The sequence below is a fragment of the Sminthopsis crassicaudata genome, chromosome 5, assembly GCF_048593235.1.
Source record: "Sminthopsis crassicaudata isolate SCR6 chromosome 5, ASM4859323v1, whole genome shotgun sequence".
Classification (NCBI taxonomy): domain Eukaryota; kingdom Metazoa; phylum Chordata; class Mammalia; order Dasyuromorphia; family Dasyuridae; genus Sminthopsis; species Sminthopsis crassicaudata.
In genome coordinates, this window is record NC_133621.1 from 267,047,170 (window position 1) to 267,067,181 (window position 20,012).

The window sequence follows — 20,012 nt, forward strand, 5'->3', positions numbered from 1 at the left end:
TCTTCCTATCCAAGAGCACTGAATATCTTTCCAATTATTTAAATATGACTTTATTTTTGTGGCAAGTGTTTCGTAATTTTGCTCATATAATTCCTGACTTTTCTTTGGTAGATATATTCCCAAATATTTTATACTCTTAACATTTGTTTGGAATGGAATTCCTCTTTGTATCTCTTGCTGTTGCATTTTGTTGGTGATATATAAAAATGCTGAGGATTTATGTGGATTTATTTTGTATCCTCCCACTTTGCTGAAATTTTGAATTATTTCTAGTAGCTTTTTAGCAGAGTCTTTGGGGTTCTCTAAGTATACCATCATGTCATCTGCAAAGAGTGATAGTTTGATTTCCTCATTTCCTACTCTAATTCCTTGAATCTCTTTCTCGGCTCTTATTGCCGAGGCTAGCATTTCTAGTATTATATTGAATAGTAATGGTGATAGTGGGCAACCTTGTTTCACTCCTGATCTTACTGGGAATGGTTCCAGTTTGACTCCATTGCATATTGTGTTTACTGACGGTCTTAAATATATGCTCCTGATTATTCTAAGGAATAGTCCATTTATTCCTATACTCTCAAGCATTTTTAGTAGGAATGGATGTTGGATTTTATCAAATGATTTTTCTGCATCTATTGAGATGATCATGTGGTTTTTATTAATTTGATTATTAATATGGTAAATTATACTAATAGTTTTCCTAATATTAAGCCAGCCCTGCATTCCTCTTATAAATCCTACTTGATCATAGTGTATTATCCTGGGGATGATTTTCTGAAGTCTTTTTGCTAATATCTTCTTTAAGATTTTAGCATCAATGTATATTGGTCTGTAGTTTTCTTTCTCAGTTTTCGATCGATCTGGTTTAGGTATCAGTACCATGTCTGTGTCATAAAAGGAGTTTGGTAGGACTCCTTCATCCCCTATTTTTTCAAATAGTTTATAAATCATTGGGGCTAATTGTTCTTTAAATGTTTGGTAGAACTCACATGTAAATCCATCTGGTCTGGGGATTTTTTCCTGGGGAGTTGATTAATAGCTTGTTCTATTTCTTTTTTCTGAAATGGGACTATTTAAGCAATTTACCTCCTCCTCTGTTAATCTAGGAAGCATATATTTTAGGAGGAAGTCATCCTTTTCACTTAAGTTATCAAATTTATTGGCATAAAGTTGGGCAAAGTAATTCCTTATTATTTCTCTAATTTCCTCTTCATTGGTGGAAAGATCCCCCTTTTCATTTGTAAGACTAACAGTTTGATTTTCCTCTTTCCTTTTTCTGATCAGATTTACCAAAGTTTTATCTATTTTATTGGCTTTTTCATAAAACCAACTCTTGGTTTTATTTATTAAGTCAATAGTTTGTTTGTTTTTTTTTTTTTTTACTTTCAATATTATTGATTTCTCCTTTTAATTTTTGTATTTCAAGTTTGATTTTTGGTTGGGGGGGTTTAATTTGGTCTTTTTCTAGGTTTTTAAGTTTCAGGCCCAATTTGTTAATCTTCTCTTTCAAATCTTTCTCTTTCTCTTTCAAATAAGCCTCTAAAGATATAAAATTCCCCCTTATTACCGCTTTAGCTGCATCCCACAGATTTTGGTATGATGTCTCATCATTGTCATTATCTTATGTGAAATTATTAATTGTTTCTATAATTTGCTGTTTTACCCAGTCATTCTATAAGATGAAATTATTCAATTTCCAATTACTTTTTGGTCTTTTTACCCCTAACTTCTTACTGAATGTAGCTTTTATTGCATTGTAATCTGAGAAGAAGGCATTTATTATTTCTGCCTTCCTACATTTAATTTTGAGATCTTTATGTCCGAATATATGGTCAATTTTTGTATAGGATCCATGAACTGCTGAGAAGAAAGTATATTCCTTTCTATCGCCATTCAGTTTTCTCCAAAGGTCTATCATACCTAGTTTTTCTAATGTTCTATTTACTTTTTAAATATCTTTCTTATTTGTTTTGTGGTTTGATTTGTCTACATCTGTGAGTGATTTGTCTAAATCTGGGAGTGCGAGGTTTAGATGTCCCATTATTATAGTTTTACTGTCCATTTATTCTTGCAATTCTCTTAACTTTTCCTTTAGAAATTTAGATGCTATACCACTTTGTGCATATATGTTTAGTATTGATATGGCTTCAATGTTTAAGCTACCTTTTAGCAGGATATAGTTTCCATCCTTATCGCTTTTAATTAGATCAATTTCTGCTTTTGCTTGATCTGAGATAAGGATGGCTACCCCTGCTTTTTTGGCTTTACCTGAAGCATAATAGATTCTGCTCCAACTTTTTACCTTTACTCTGCATGTATCTGCCTACTTTAAGTGTGTTTCCTGTAAACAACATATTGTAGGGTTCTGACTTTTGATCCAGTCTGCTATCCATCTCAGTTTGATGGGAGCGTTCATCCCATTCACATTTATAGTTAAAATGACTAATTCTGTATTTCCTGCCATCATATTATCTCCAGATTATGCTTTTTCCCTTGACCCCCCTGAACCCCTTCCCTTATATTTAATTTGTAGACCCCACTTGTGCCACGCAGCCCTCCCTTTTTTTTTGTATCCCTTCCCCTCCTTCCAAGTCCTTTCCCTTATTCCCCTTTTCCTTTTCCCTTTTCCTCTCCCCCCTTTTAATGAGGTGAGAGAGAATTCTCTGAAAAACAAATATGTCAATTATTTACTCTTTGAGACTCTTCTGATGAGAGTAATATTCATGCAATGTTCCTCCCCCTCTCTAAATTCCCTCAGATATGGTATATTTTCTATGCCTCTTCCTGGGATGTAGTTTCCTACTTTTTATCACTCCTTCCCCTTTTTCTTATACTACCCCCTTCCCGTTACTACTCCCCCCTTTTTTTAACATCAGTAAAATCAAATTATCTATGTGGACTTTCTATATATCCACAACAGAGATACAGTTCTCAAGGGTTCTGTGTACCTTTTCCTGTTTCTCTTCAGTCTTGTGGATGTAGATCAAATTTTTTGTTTGTCTGTTTTTTTTTCTTAGAAACATATGGAATTCCTCTATTTGCTTGAATGACCATCTTCTTCCATGGAAGAAAATGCTAAACTTAGCTGGGTAGTTTATTCTTGGTTGCAATCCTTGATCTTTTGACTTTCTGAATATCAGGTTCCAGGCCCTTCGATCTTTTAATGTGGAGGCAGCCAGATCTTGAGTGACCCTTATTGTGGCCCCTTGATATATGAATTGATTTTTTCTAGATGCTTGCAATAGTCTTTCCTTTGTGTGCTAATTCTGCGGCTTAGCCACAATATTCTGTGGAATTTTTTTTTAAGGGTCTTTTTCAGAAGGTGTTTGATGAATTCTTTCCATGCCTATTTTCCCTTCTGTTTCTATTATCTCTGGACAGTTCTCTTTGATGCTTTCTTGTAAAATAGAATCTAGGCTCTCTTTTTGGTCATAGTTTTTGGGAAGTCCAATGATCCTCAGATTATCTCTCCTAGATGTATTTTCCATTTCTATAGATTTTCCCAGTAAGTATTTGATGTTATTCTCCAGCTTTTAATTTTTTTTGTTTTGTTTTGTTTTGTTTGACTGATTCTTGGGTTCTCAATGAATCATTCATGTCTATTTGTTCCATCCTGATTTTTAAGGAGTTATTTTCTTCATTCACAGTTTTTAGTTCTTTTCGTAGATGCCAAATTTAGTTTTTAAATGAATTATTTTGCTCTATTGAATTTTTTTTTCCATTTCCATAATTTTTTTATAGAATTATTTTCTTTTTCCAATTCAGAAATCCTATTTTCTTGAGACTTTTTTATCTTTTCCAATTCAGAAATCCTTTCTTGAGAATTTTTTATCTTTTCCAATTCAGAAATCCTACCTTCCTGTGATTTTTTAACCTTTTCTAATTCACAAATTTTGTTTCCCTGAATCTCCTGTGAATCCTTTATTTTTTCCAACTCAAATTTCAGAACGTTGTTATTCTTTATCATAACTTCTCTTTCCTTTCCCCATTTTTCTTCAAACTCTCTTAAAATTTTAATTTTCTCTTTTAGGAGAGAGTTATGTGATGGGGGCAGGTATCATTCCCCTTTAGGCTGTTATCTGCAGACTCTCTTCTCTTAACTTCCTTGGGGTTGGATACCCACTCTTTCTCTGTGTAGAAGGAATCAATACTTCTTTTTTGCTTTTTACTCATATCTAAAAAATCTTTTGGGGTCTGTCCTTTGGGTAAGAATTTATTTATTTATTTCTTTACCAGCTTCCTCCCAGACTGGATGGATGCCAGGCTCCTGAGAGCTCTGGGACAGAGTTTCCCTCCCCCTCCCTGGAAGCGCCTCAGGAGATTAGTACTGCTGTTTCTGCACTATGAGGGTTTCCCAGTGAAGGACCCCCTGCTGTGTGTCCCAGAGACTTCCCTGAGGTTTAAGACTGAACAGTAAAGGTGACACAAAGCCCAGCCAATGCGTCCCCTGGGGTGTGGATGTCAGCAGCTGATGTGAAAAAGCCCCTGCGCTCAAACTGGAAGTTGTCTGCCCAGAAACTCCAGTACCTATTTCAAAGGTTCCTCTTCTCTGGGACTTCAGTGGCTGACTTCCACAGCCTCCAGGTGAGCCAGGCACTATGTGAATTAGATGTTGCCTTGTGGTTTGTCCCTGCTTTTAAAGCTCTTAACTACTCCCAGGTGAAGCCCCGGACAGCCCAAGCCAAGTTAGCCACACCTGCAGTGCTGAGATCTGTTGAGTCACTTCTGGATTGGGGTGGTTCTAGTATCTGGCTTTATATTTTAAAGTGCCTTGATTTCTCTTCTGAGCTGCTGTTTTATAAGCAGAGAAGAGCTAACAGGCTGTGCCAGATTCTTCTAACTCAGTGGCTTCTCTGATCCCTGAGTTCTCCTGAGCCCAAATCGGTGCAGTGAGCTAGTACCTCACCCTGTCTGTGCTGGCCTTTTTTCTTCCTCCCCTGGGAACTGACCTTTTCTATTGAAACTCCAGATTCTCTTCAGCTGGTAAGTCGTGCTTCCAGTCCTTGTGGTTTCTATCAGTCCAGCGTTATTTTTGAGGCTGATTTAACTAACTGGTATTGAGGGAAAAAGGGAGGTCACAAAATCACGTGTATCTTCTCTGGCATCTTGGCTCTGCTTCCCCTCCCTTTTCATTTTTAAGACTTACAATTTGCTTTTCCTCTTTCCTTTTTTAAATCATATTCACTAAGTGTTTGTCTATTTTGTTGGTTTTTTTCATAGAAACAACTCTTATATTAATTAATTCAATAGTGTTTTTTTTTGTTTTTTGTTTTTTTTTTTTTTTTTTTTTTTACTTTCAATTTCATTAATCTCACTTTCTATTTTTAGAATTTCAAGTTTCGTGTTTGTCTGGGGTTTTTAAATTTGTTCCTTTTCTAGCATTTTTAGTTGTAAACTCAATTCATTGACCTTCTATTTTTCTATTTTATGCAAGTAGGCCTCTAGAGATATAAAACTTCACCTTTTTACTGCTTTGGCTGTATCCCACACATTTTGTTATGATGTCTCATTATTGTCATTTTCTTGGGTGAAGTTATTAATTATGTCTATGATCTGCTGTTTTACCCAATCGGTCTTTAGTATAAGATTATTAGTTTCCAATTATTTTTTGGTCTATTTTCCCCTGGCTTTTTATTAAATGTAATTTTAATTGCATTGTGGTCTGAAGAGGATGCATTTACTATTTCTTACTCATTTGATTTTGAGGTTTTTATGTCCTAGTATATGATCAATTTTTATATAGGTTCCATGAACTGCTGAGAAGAAAGTGTACTCCTTTCTGTCTCCATTTAGCTTTTGCCAAAGATCTATCATATCAAACTTTTCTAGTATTCTATTTACCTCTTTGACTTCTTTCTTATTCATTTTGTTGTTTGATTTATCTAATTCTGAGAGTGCAAGGTTGAAATCTCCCACTATTATAGTTGTCTATTTCTCCTTGCAGCTCTCTTAATTTCTCTTTTAAGAATTTAGATGTTGCACCATTTGGTGAGCATATGTTTAATACTGATACTGCTTCATTATCTATACTACTCTTTAGCAGGATATAATGCCCTTCCTTATCTCTTTTAATTAGATCAATTTTTGTTTTTGCTTGCTCTGAGATGAGGATGGCTACCCTTGCTTTATTGGCTTCACCTGAAGCCTAATAGTAGTTACAGACTGCGGGAGTCAGCAGCGAGGCACTAGATGGACAGTGATGGCTGTGCTGCATCTGGGCTCTGAGGCTCTAAGAAGGCGCTGAGTCACTCTGGGTGGGGTTTGGGGGTGGCCGGGTTTAGAGAAGCTAGGTTTATGGGGGTTTTATTCTTTACCTCCGGTGTTTACAACTTCTCTGCTGCTCCTGGCTTGCTGCCAAGATGGAACATTCACACTGGGGTAAAAGTCTTTTTCTCAGAAACGGGAGAGATCGTACCCATCCTCCCTCTGGTCTGAGCTGTGTGAGCTGCCTGGCTGGCTCTCACTGCTTGCCCTCAGTCTGCACCTAGCTTGTTTGTCCCTTCCCCAGAGCAATCACAGACCTTTTCTGGCGAATTTCAAGGATGTCTTCTGTTGGTGATTACTTGTGAGTTTCTTTTCCAGTCAATAATTAATTCTTAGGCTTGTCATGAAGTAAGTTCTGAGAGAAAACGCAGAGCTCAAGCAGCTGTCTGCCTCTGTGCTGCCTTCTTGGCCGGAAGTCCTCACCTCCTTATGTTTGCAAAAAGCCTGTATTTGAAAATCAAATTTTCTATTCAGCTCTGGTCTTTTCATTACAAATGTTTGATAATCCTCTATTTCATTGTATGATGACCTTTTCCCCTGAAGGATTATACTCACTTTTGCTGGATTGGTGATTTGTGGTTGCAATCCTACCCAGCTCCATTGCTCTCTAGAATAACATTCCAAACACTCTAGCCTTTTAATGTAGAAGCTGCTAAATCTTGGATTATCCTGACTGTGGCTACACTCTAACCGAATTGTTTCTTCCTGCAGGTTTGCAATATTTTCTCCTTGATTTGAGAGTTGCAGAATTTTACTTTAATATTCCTATGAGTTTTCATTTTGGGATCTCTTCCAAGAAGTGATTGGCTGCTAAATCTTGTATTAACCTGACTATGGCTTCAGTATAATTGAATTGTTTAATTCTGACTGGTTATAATATTTTCTCTTTGATCTGATAACTTTAGAAATTAGTTTAATTCTAGAAATTAGCTACAATATTCCTTTCAGTTTTTATATTGGGGGTCTCTTTCAGGAAGTGACCCATCGATTCTTTCAATGAGTCATTTTACCCTCTGGTTCTAGGATATAAGAGCAGTTTTCCTCAATGATTTTTTTGAAAGGTTATCCAGACTCTTTTTTTTTTATCATGTCTTTCAGGTAGTCCAATAATTTTTAGATTGACTTTGCTGGAACTTTTTTCAAATGAGGCATTTTAATTTTTCTTCTATTTTTCTTTATTTTATTCTTTTTATTTTTGCTTTTATTTGACTGATTCCTGATATCTCAATGAGTCATTCACTTCTGTTTGACCAATTCTAATTTTTATTGACTTATTTTCTTCAGTTAGCATTCCTTTTATATTTGACCAGTTGTACTTTGAAAAGGGATTTTTGTCCAGTGGATTTTTTTCCCATTTCAACAGTTTTTTGGTTTGTTTGTTTTTAAGAATTATTTTCGTTTTCCATTTTGCCAATTTTATTTTTTAAGAAATTGTTTTATTCCATATATTTTTCCATTTTTCCAATTTCATTTTTTAAGGATTTGTTTTCTTCAGTCATTTTCTGTGCTTTCTTTTCCAGCCTGTTGCCTTTTCCCAACTTTTCTCTTACATAGCTTTTCTCCTGCATAGCTCTCACTTATTTTCCCTATTTTTCTTCCATTTTTCCTTTAAGATTCATTTCCAACTCTTGATAAAAAGCTTTTTGATATTGAGTTCTTGAGATCAGTTCACATACCCCTTTGAGCTTTACCTGAAGGCATGTTGCCTCTCCTGGTTATGTATTCTGATTTTCCCTATTTCTATAGTAGCTTTCTATGGTCAGACATCTTGTTACTTTTTGCTCCTTTTTAAAAGTACAGAACAGAGAGGATTGTCCCAGTCTTCTTTTTTGCAAGGGAACAAGGGCCTCTCACTGATTCTGCTGGGGCCAGTGATACTGCAGATTTAAATATTGGGCTGAAAAAAAAATCATTGGGCTGAGTGAGCCTGGCTAAGTCCCATTTGTCATTTCTTTGTTTGTCTGTTTATTTATTTATTTATTGTAGTTGTGTTGAAGGTTTCACATATGGTTTGCTGATAAACTGGCCTTTTGAACAAGAAAAGAGTAGCCAACACTGGGTCATTTACCCCCTGCCCAATTGAGCCAGATCTTTGCTGAAGACCTTCCAAGATATCTTAAATTGGAAAATTATTACACTCTGAATGTTTGTGGGTTCTGTTGCTCCAGATTCCATTCAGAAGCTTGATCTAGCATTGATTCGGAGGATTTGTTCTTTGACCCACTTATAATTTAGGATTTGATTATTTAGTTTTCAATAAATTTTTAATCTCTGTTTCTACTGCCCTTTGTTGAATTTAATCTTACTGCATTGGGATCTGAAAAGACTACGTTTAATAATCTTGAATGACTCTGGGAGTCCAGCTAGAGGAATAAGCAGGAAATCATTGTAACTCTCCCATATTTGCCTCCGAAACCAATCTGGGTACAGTATAATCATCAAAAAGATGGGAAGAAGCAATCTGTGAGTCCAAGAAACTTGGCAGATCAGCAGGAAATATGTGAGAGAAAAAGAGAGGACAGTCCAAGGCAGCAAATAAGGCAGTAGCAAGCCCTAGCTCAGCAGCCATAGGTAGAACCTGAGCACCTGTATGGTGGTATGGGCAAATGGCAACACTAGGACCCCCCAAATACCTCAGTATGGTCAGGGGAACAGAGAGACTGTAGCTTTGAGAAGTGTTACAGTGTAGCCCCAGATAAACAGGCAGTCTCCAGAGGCCACTCCTCCTTTCAGGGCAGCCCCCAGGTAAAGTAGATCCCAGATCTTCAAGTGCCTAAACAACAGGCAGCTGCCAGTGACTGGATCACCACATCTTTTGGTGTATGGGACTGAGGATGCAGAAGCCCTTCAGGGACCTGAGTACACACCAGACACCACCACTTATAGCCTCAGCCAGTACCAAGTATGCTATGAGAATTGCAGCAGTGCCAAAAGATGAGCAAAAAAGATCACAAAAAGAATCTGAGCATAGAAAGTTATTGTGGGGAAAAGATCAAGATATAAACTCAGAAAAGGATAGCAAAGTCAAAACATGCATAGGCAAAACCCCAAAGAAAAGTTAATTTTTTTTTCCTGATTTTTTTCTTCTACTTTTCCTGAGTTCCCTTCTGAGCTCACCTAGGAGTCCTTTCTGTGCTTGAAACCACTTCCCCTTTTTCTGTAGGATGGGGTAGGGTGGCTGGATACTGTTGGAGGCTTTAGGGATCTGGGTACTGAGCCAGTGTCCTAGTGTTTGCATCTGCCATCTGCTGAGGCTGTTGAAGTGTTTCTGCATTTTTCCAGGGACCACTGGTGGCTGCCTGTTTGCTTAGGTACCTATAGGTTTGGGTCTACCTGCTTGCCCAGGGCTACATTGAAGCACATGGAGGTCTGGCTTCTGGAGGTTGCCAATTTGCCTGGGGCTATGCTGAAGCATGTGGCAGTTCTCATAGCTGTAATTTGCCTGTTACCCTGACTGTGCCAAAGTATATGGTGAACCCAGATGTTGGATCAGTGAGCTGGTACTCTAAAGATCTACTGCTGGTTTGCTGAGGTGGGGCTCACTCCTGGTTTGCTGGGATGCTTCCTGTTCTGGACTGCACTTCCCTTTGATTCAAGTGAGACCTTTCCTGCCAATCTTCCTTTATTCTTGGTCTCACAGACTGATGTTTCTACTGTTATAGGATTTGTATTGTATCATGTTTTGTGGAGGTGAATATGGGAGAGTTAAAAGTGATTTACTGTTTACTCTGCTATCTTGATTATCTTGACTGAATGTTAACTTGTTGAAAAATGTTATCATATATCTTTATAGATATATGATAACATTAACTACTGATAACCAGTTTATGATTCCATTATTTCAATATCTCAAATCATTCTTTAATTCCCACACAAATAGACTTCTTAATTCCCTTTGGTGCTCTATTAGGTGTGATATTAGAGAGTTAGAATCAGAGAATATAGGTTTAAAGAGAGTTAACATTTCTATGGGATAAAAAACTAAATGGTTCAAAATAAATATCTTTTTTAAAAAATATTTTATTTATTGGCAATGAAGCATTTAACCTTTAGACTAACAATAATTAAACCTTATTCCATATTATAAAGGAGAAAATCAATAAAACATGCCCTTTAAACTTCTAAAAATACAATTAATGCCTTTGCAAATTCAATACACAATTCTCTCTTCTTTAATTTTCCAAATCTGAAAATCATAGGAAAATGTTATTTACCATCTGATAGTTTTTTTAAATAGTTTTTTATTTATAAGATATATACATGGGTTATTTTACAACATGACAATTGCCAAACCTTTTGTTCTCATTTTTCCCCTCCTTCTGCCCCCGCTCAAGATGGCAGGTTGACCAATATATGTTAAATATATTAGAGTATAAATTAAACTCAATATATGTATACATGTCTAAACAGTTGTTTTGCTGTACAAAAAAAAAAATCGGACTTTGAAATAGAGTACAATTAGCCTGTGAAGGAAATCCAAAATGCAGGCAGACAAAAATAGAGGGATTGGGAATTCTATGTAGTGGTCATGTTCAGAGACTTTCAGAAAGTTTGTTAAGACACAAAATAGCTTGTGATGGTTTCACTTTACACAACCAATAGACATCTCTACAATGTGTTGGAACTTTGGAGATTATTTCTAATCATTTTCAAAGAGCCTCCACTTTACTTCTAAGGCCAATAAACCGCCTGAAAATCCTTAAGTGTTTCACACTAGAAATGTTGACATAGCTTTTTTTCTATTATGTACCCTTAAATTTGACAATCTCTACTAAAATTGAAAGGGGACCAAAAAAGCTCTTTTTTTCTAGTTTTCAGTGCTACTCATAATGTTGTGCTTGAACAATCAAAGTACTCCTATCACTATGTGTTTATGTTCCACATGTGTATTATTACTGAAGAATATGAAATCTTTCTATTGAAGCATATCCAAAAATGGTTAAATGGTATTATTGAATTTTTAAAGGCAAATTGTTTCTTTGTTATTTTAGAACAACCCTTATGCTTGCCCTCAGTTCGGAATTCACAGAAATGGTCAGTGTTCTTCTTCAACATAATGCTGATCTCACTATCAAAGATCAATTGGGACGGACAGCTGAGACATATGCTAGGATCTATAATTATCCTCAGTAAGAGCTAACATAATTCTAATTGTCTTTATATAACTGCATCTAAAAGAATTTTTCCTCCATAAAATTGAGAGTGAATCTGGCTTTCATAGTTGCATATTATAATAATTGTCTGGAAAATACCCTGGCGAACTCCAGTTCTTGAGAACTGCCGCATGCTTCAGCATAGCCCCAGGAAAACGGGCAGCCTCTAGCAGACAGACCTCTACCTGTTTCATATTTAAGGGTACTAAGAAGAAATTGATCAAATGGCAAATTTAAGTTATCAAAGTTCAGGAGGGAATAAGTAAGAGAAAGGATACAAGGTAGAGTCACAGTATCAGATTAGAATTTTCAGAGGTAATAATGAAAATAGCTGCCATTTTTGTAGTTTTTTAAGGATGTCCAATGTTTTATATACATCTTCACAAAAGTTATATCATTTAATAATAATGCACATTTATAGAAACTGTAGGGTTTTTTGTTTGTTTGTGTTTGTTTCTATTTTAATTTCTTGCTTACCTCTCTTAATTGTACGAGACCTAAAGTTAGTTTTAGGTAAAATCACGTTATGTCTTGGATGCCTTCACATGAGTGCTAACTAAAAAGGATCATAAATGGATCCTCAATTTGGAGTCAGGAGATCTGGGGAGAGATCATGCCTCTCACCCTCTGTGTGACCTTAGACAAGAGTAATCTTTATAGAATGGAGTTATTTAATTGATAAAATAGAGACATTAGATGTAATGACCTAATACTGATTAATTAATGACTATAATACTGATTCTGAAGATGTTTATTGCATCTAGTGTGAATGATTAATTTTGTTCTTCAGACTTTGTTAAAACAATAAAAATTTGGTGATCTGATTTGAAATATACATACACTTGTCATATATAATTTTATCTTGATTTCTATAGACTTATTATATTTTATCTTTTATTTTAGACATATTTATCACAAACAAATTGAACAATATATACTCCCTCCTCTCCAAGCCAGCAATTTAGAGAAGGCTTCCAATACCGGATTTGTTTTGGGTACCCCTTCCATGGATAAAAAAGGTAGAATTTATTGATCCAAATAAATAATATTAAAAATAATGTAGAACAATTTTAAAATTCATATGTTCTCTATTTTTTCTATTTCCATTTTATATTTTAAAAGCATAGCACTGATTTATTTTTGGTTACCTAATTATCTACCTACCCACCTACTACCCTGAAATGACAAAAACAGTGTTTGTGTTCTGTTTAAATCATATTGTCATTGCTCAAAAAATTTTGTAGAAATGCTCTAAAATTATGCTTTTCATATTAATTTCATGTTTTAATATTTAAGTTTTTGTTGTATTTTAGTTATATCAGAAGAAAATTCTTCAGAAGCCTCTATACAAAGGTAGGTTTTACAGCAAGTTAACATTTCTTTTAGTTAATCCTCATGATCCATCTTCAACAGGTTTTTCAATCCAAAGCAAAGCAGACTCTCATGTCCCCAAAAGGTGTATCTTCAATTTAACCAATTCCCATATTTTATCTTCATTATCTTTCAAAAAATGAGGTTTACTACACATCTAATAGGTAATATGTATATATGTTACGTGTATAAATATATAGTACTAAAAAATTTGCAAAACACACTAATAAACATACACATGTATGTATGTACACTATATATATATATATATATATATATATATATATATATATATATATATATATATATATATATATATATATATATATATACATGTGTGCATGCACACGTGCCTGCTTGTTTTTTTATTTTTTCCTTTAATTTCTTAAATATTTTCCCCAGTTACATTCAAAACTTTTTTATATTTGTTTTTAAGATTTTTTGAGTTCTAATTCTCTCCTTTACGCCCACACACAATTAAGTAACCACATGTAAAATTATGCAAAACTTTTCCATAAAAGTCAAGTTATGAAAGAAAGCATAGATCTTCCACCCTAATGAAAATAAAAACCCTCAATAAAAATTAAGAAAAAAATAAAGATATAGAGTAATAGAGAATGCCTTGATCCATATTCAGACACCATCAGTTCCTTCTCTCGTTATGGATGGGATTTTTCTTCATAAGTTCTTTAGAGTGCATGGGGAATATTCTACTTCTGAGAATAACAAAGTCATTTACATCTATTTATTCCAGAACAGAGCTATTTCTTTGTATGTAGTACATTTCACTTTCTTCATAGAAAACTTTTCAATTCTTTTTTTTTTCCTGAGAGTATCCTACTCATCATTTTTCAGAAAACATAATATTCTATCAGAGATTCTTGCTTGGAATTTGTTTTTTACAATTACTATTGCTAATTGTATTTTCACCCATTTATTCTCTCTCTCTTTTCATCCTCTTCCTTTTCAAAAGTGTTTTGCTACTGACCATTTCTCCCCTAAAATGCCCTCGTTTTTATCTCTCTCCTGCCTCTGCCCACATCTCATTCTGCTGCTGTTTTCTTGCAGGGTAAGATAGATTTTATACCCCTATTGAGTATGTATGTTACTTCTATTTGAGACAATCTGATTAGAGAAAGGTGCACTCACTCACCCTCTCCTTCCCCTCATGTACTTTATTATAAAAGTTTTTCCTCTTTTTTTTTAAATGGCAGATACTTTTCACCATTCCACTTTAGTCAGTACATTCCCCTTTCATCTCTTAAGTTCATTAATTTTTAAAAAGATATTATCCCTCCAGATTCAACTCATACCTGGGCCTTCTATTTAGATATACTCCTTTTAACTTCCATAAAAAAGAAAATGTTCTAATGAGTTACAAGTATTATTCCTCCCATGTAGGAATATAAACAGATGAACCTCAAGTCCTTTATGATTTCACTTTCCTGATTATCTCCTTATGCTTCTGCAGAGTTCTGTATTTGAAAATCACATTTTCCTTTCAGCTCTGGTCTTATCACAAAAGTGTGAAAATCTTGCTTGAATGGCTTCTTCCTCTGAAGGATTATACTCAGTTTTGCTGGGTAGGTGATTCTTGGTTGCTATCCTAGCTTTATTGGTCTCCAGCATATCATTATAAGCCCTCCAGTGCTTTTAAAGTAGAAGCTGCTAAAATGTGTGTTCTGAGTGTGGCTTCACTAATCTTGAATTGTTTCTTTCAGGATGCTTGCAATATTTATTTTCTCCTTGACCTGGGAGTTCTAGAATTTGGCTGTAATATTCATGGGAGTTTTATTTTGGAATCTTTTTTCAGGAGGTCATCAGTTGATTCTTTCAATTTTTATTTTACCTTCAGCTTCTAGAATATCAGGACAGTTTTCCTTGATAATTTCTTGAAATATGATTCCAGGATCTTTTTTTGATCATGACTTTCAGCTTAGACTAATACTTTACAAATCCTCTCTCCTGAATCTATTTTCCAGGTCAGTTGTTTGTCCAATAAGTTATTTCACTTTTTTTTGGTTTTGTTTCATGGCATCTTGATGCCTCATAAAGTCCATGTGCTTCCATTTGCTCAATTCTGTTTTTTTAAGGAATTGTTGTCTTCAGTGAGATTTTACCTCCTCCCTCTAGTTGACCAGTTTTGCTTTTTAATGCATTCTTTTCCTCATTAGATTTTTGTATTTCCTTTTGCACTCTCTCAATTCTTGCCCTAATTTTTCCTCTATCTCTCTTCCTTGATTTTCAAAGTCCCTTTTGAGCTCTTCCATGGCCTGAATCCAATTGCTACTTTTCTTTGAGCTTTGGATGTAGGAGCTTTGACTTTATCATCTTCTGGTGTGTTTTGATCCTCCTTGTCACCATTATAACTTTCAGATGTCAGAAACTCTTATTTTCTGCTCATCTTCCTAATCTATTGCTAGGCTTTTGACAGTTTGTTAAAGTAGAGCTTTGTCTCCAGGATGGAGGATGCATCCTCCCATACTTCAACAATTTTGTGCAGCTGTTTTCAAAAATCTTGATAGGAATCTGACCCCAGGCACTCTTTTCAACCCTGGAGCTGTTAGTTGTGTCCCGCCCCAATGAAGCTCTAGTTGATCAATTGTGCTGACAGGGGCTGGACTCTGCTGGTCTAGGCTGTGCTGGGACTGAACACCAGACTCCCACCACTTTTGTGTGTGCTGATTTATCTATTGGATTGGCAACTGTATTAAGAATTTTGTTTGGGAACACTGAAGGATTAAGGTACTGGCTTGGGTTTACAAAATTAGTATGTGATGAAGAACTTGAATCCATTACATTTTTATCCCATATCTAATTCCTAGCCACAATATCCCAATATAGCTATTAAAAATAATTCTATTTGGATGAAGAATGAACCAGCTATGTTCTTTTATATGGCTGTACTATGTATTAATCACCTGAGATGCATTTCTCATAAGCTTTTTTAGGCACATCTGCAGTGCAAATAGGTATCATCTTATACTTGTGGTAATTTATCCAAGTGCTCAGGGAAAGGAGTTATCAACATGGGGAGGGAATGTCACTGGGACCAAGGTCCTAAGTCAAGACAATAAATGGAATTGGAAATTTCTCAGCAAGGAGAGAAGTAATAAAAAAGAAGAGGGGCCATTCTGGTGAATGGTTTCTGCTGGGACCCCTCATGGACAACAATAGTTGAACCTTTGGCAATTGTTCCCAATTAGAGACGTGGGGAATCTGGCATTGCATTTTGAGAAGTGGATAGTCTTTAAAAAATCTCTGAAATTCCTAGAAGCTGATGTGGCAAAGCATTAGTTGTTAGGGACCTCATTTTCCCACAGTATAGAATGTTATTTTTCAGTGACCCACAGATTCTATTCTCTTTGTTGATTCCAGTTACAAGATTTATATAGAAGTCTTAATAGAGAAGAAGTTTAAGGAGAAAAGCCTTTCTAGTTCTAGATGATCAAGTAGAATGGATTATTCCTAGAAGTTTTTGAAAAAAATAAATCAAAAAGAGAAAATACAAGAGGCAAAAAAGGGAGTGATTGTGTCAGAAGGTCAGTGGGAAGAATACTGTCATGCAGAAAAGCTGAATATTTGATACTTTTTTTTCTACTTGTATAAAAAAGAAATATCAGATATATGAAGTACCCAGGCATCAGTTGAAAGAGCAATTTGTAGTGTAATCAATTCACCAGAGAGATTTATCACAACCACAAAGGATGGCCTTTATAAATATGAGAAACTCATGGGTTAAATCATGTATGAATGAGCAAGATGCTTCCAGTGATTTAGCTTTTTAAAGTTAGAAGAAAGTGGGTGAGGGAAGTAGCATGTTGATCTAGAGAGTAAGGAGGCAATTAGGGAGAAGTTGGGAGAGGACAGAGAGGGACTTAGTAAAAACAAACTCTTATGTAGATTGTGTCTATTTGTAGTTGCAGGATCCTTAATGAGATGATTGAGTTAGTCTTAGATATGCTGATAAAACAGTCCCAGGAAACAGATCTTCTATGGTATGGGATTATGGTTGACAGACTTGTTGCATTATTTACATTATTCCTATGAATGGGGACAGAATGAATTCTTTTAGATCTAAATTTAAGGAGAAGGAAATGTAAATATAATTTTTTAGTCTTGAGAATTTAGAAAAAAAGATAAAATTGAAAGATAATAATAAAGAAATTCAGGAGACCTTGAAAAATTGAAGTGACTCGAGCTGAAGATTCTATCTAAAGGAAGTAAAGAAAGTGTGCCCAAGGAGAAGGATTTGAAAAGACAGAGGAGGACATAAGAGGATAACGTGAAGGCTATGAGGAGGGGTTGGAGATGGATTTCAGCTGAAAAGGAGGATGTTTTTAAAAAAAACAAAAACAAAATCAAATATGGAAAGTCAGTTGGCAAGGTTAAGGAGAAGAAAAAGGAAATTGGGGGTGTCTATAAAGGATTAGAATTATAAAAAGAAAACTGTCTTGATAGTAACAGATCCTAAGGAACTGAAAAGAGAAAGACCTTGGGTTTGCTGGGCAAGGGAGCGAATCTGGGAGTAAAGAAAAACTGGGTTCAATTTCCCTCAGCAAGTGTTCCCAGCAACTCTCTGACAAACAACAGTTGCCAATCTGCATTATTTCCTCTCTGGAAGTTCCCTGCATCAAGCCATCACAAGTCATATATACCCCAGTCTCTTGAATTCTGAACCCAACTCTCCTGCCCCTCCTCCCCAAATAAATTGATAAATGTAGAGTTGAAATTCCCTGAAAGCAGATTACCACAGCAAATGTACCAAATATTTCTAGCAAGGAAGATAGACTAATAATTTTATTGCATGTGCATATAAAGAACCAGGTAAATTTTTTACTGAATTGATTTTTCGGATTCAATGGTTCATAGAAATCTTCTGTAAGGAGATGTCTTCGATTAGGTCCTGAAGAAAATGGTGCACTTGGATTAGTGGTGGGTAGGAAATGGACATTCCAAACCAAAAAGCATATGTCTTAATTTATTATACAAATGGTTGATATTCTATCATAGATTACACCAGGTTCATCAATGATTATATTATACCTAGGAATGGTTGCCCTTATATTAAATACATTTCTGAGCCTGGAATGTATGAGCAATTCATGTATCTAAAGGGCAAAAAGGGAAAGCAGTAAGTAGAGTCCTGGCCTTGGAATTCACAAGACTCATCTTTATGAGTTCTAATCTGGATCAGATACTTATTAGTTTGTGACTCCAGGGCAAGGCAATTAATCCTGTTTGCCTCAGTTTCCTCATCTATGAAACAATGCTGGGAAAAGAAAGGACAAACCTCTTTGGTACCTTTGCCAATAAAATGCCAAATGGGGTCACAAAGAGTCAAGACACCACTGAAATTATTGAACAGCAACAGATACAACTCATATGTAGGGTTGAAACTTGGGGAGGGTAACTTTAAGAAAAAATAACTCGGTGAAAATGTTTGTCAGAAGCTAATAACAAAGGCACAGTAAACAGGGACCTATTACAAATAGATTGTAGGGTTTTGATTCTGTGATGTATAATGACCCTTTATGTTCATTTGTCAACTTTAGAGAAGTGTAAAAATAGGAAGAGATTATCCTGGAGGAAATATCCACTGATAGCCTCTACACTGATATCTTCTTGGCAAAAATGAGTCTTGGAATAGGAATGATTGAAATATTAAGTCATTCTTTGTAATGTGTCATTTGGTGGTAAAGCACCTTGTAACAAACACCTAAGAGGCCTTCCTTGTTGATTGTCTTCTGGGAATAAAACTACTAATTTTTGGTTTCTTTTTAAAAGACTCCCTGAAAAACCAGGAGCTGATGATTGCTGGCCAAGTGTGGATGACAAAATTAGTTCTGAAAAGGAGGTAAGATTTCTTTATTGAATTTTTTTCCTACTTTTAAATTTCAGTTTGGAGGGTGCTTTGATTTGTTAAAAACTATATAGTAAATATAATCTCTTTAGTGTTTAACACATTAAAGACCCAAATGAACTTTAATAGATTGAGATTTTACCTCAAATAAGGTAAAAGCAAATAAGTTTTAGTCTTGTGTCAAGCTTTCTTTTAATTTTTGTTTTGTTGGTGTATGTGTGTGCTTTCTGAAAAACGAGATGTGTAATGCCAGAGAACCTGAGGCAAGATAGAGATTGGAGAGTTTTTAATATTTTATTTGAAAATAAATTGTGCTGGGGGCATGTTTCTCCCAGGGCTGATGTCTCAAAGCAGTCAGCAGCTAATGTGTGTTTCCCATGAAGTATGTATATGTCCATGGCTCCCAGCTATCAGGGTACACTAAAGCAGGGGCAGAGTCAGAGCACTGAGAGCGTGAATGGACTAATCAATCTGGTTCTGACAGGGTCGGGGGAGCACCAGACATTCTAATAAATTGGGATCAAGAACAATGACAGAATGGGGGGAAGCACCAAACATTCTGATAAGTAGTTCTGATAAGTATTCCCTTGTACCTTTGTATTTATCTGTGCACTGAAAAGTGTATTAGATTTGGAACAGAGGACCAGGCTTCATGTACCATGACTGCCACTCTTAAATATATATGATAGTTTGTTTTTTTGTTTTGTTTTGTATTCTAAATGATACTTTAGATCCCTTCTAGTTCCCAGTCTATGAGCTATTCCATAATATTGCTTTTCTCCAAATGTTGGTTGTATAAATTGCTTCCATTTTTTTTCTTGTTAAATATGGCTAGAACAGCTATGAATATTTTTGTATACCTAGATCCTATTTTTCCTTCCTGTGTTCTCAGTATTAGAATTCCATAACAATGGAGTCAGAATATATGATCAATTTTATGACTCTATTATGTTGTTCTCTAAACCATCTTGACCAATGTGCAGTTCTATTAGTAGTATATTGGTGTTACATATTGGTAGTATGTATTTCCCATTATTTGTACTTTTCTTTTATTTTTCTGTGGCATTTTATTTTTAAAATACATTTTATTTGAAAAATCAAATTAAGAAAAAAAGAAAACAGAAAAGAAATAAAAAAAAAAACAAAATACAGCAAAACAAAAGAGAACATAGTCATGTACCCAGCAGATCATCGGGGAGGATTCAAAATCTAAAACATAAATTACTAGATCAAGAAAGTATATATATATATATATATATATATATATATATATATATATATATATATATATATTTGTAGAGGAAATTATATTCATGATGTCCATTTTTTCTTTACTTCCTTGTAAATTGTTCCTTGGTTCTCTA

At 35.1% G+C, this 20,012-nt stretch overlaps 1 protein-coding gene across 4 annotated transcripts in view; it reads left to right on the forward strand.

Annotated features, from left to right (window-relative positions):
- LOC141544586 (ankyrin repeat domain-containing protein 26-like) overlaps positions 1-20,012 on the forward strand; it is a 133,945-nt gene that overhangs the window by 22,172 nt on the left and 91,761 nt on the right. For 3 of the 4 annotated variants that reach the window (XM_074270960.1, XM_074270958.1, XM_074270959.1), the window contains 4 exons: positions 11,253-11,390; positions 12,318-12,433; positions 12,728-12,767; positions 18,573-18,642. In XM_074270960.1, the coding sequence (XP_074127061.1) occupies positions 11,253-11,390; positions 12,318-12,433; positions 12,728-12,767; positions 18,573-18,642 (364 nt within the window). The remainder of the gene's footprint in view (positions 1-11,252; positions 11,391-12,317; positions 12,434-12,727; positions 12,768-18,572; positions 18,643-20,012) is intronic. The other variant, XM_074270961.1, reaches the window with a different exon arrangement.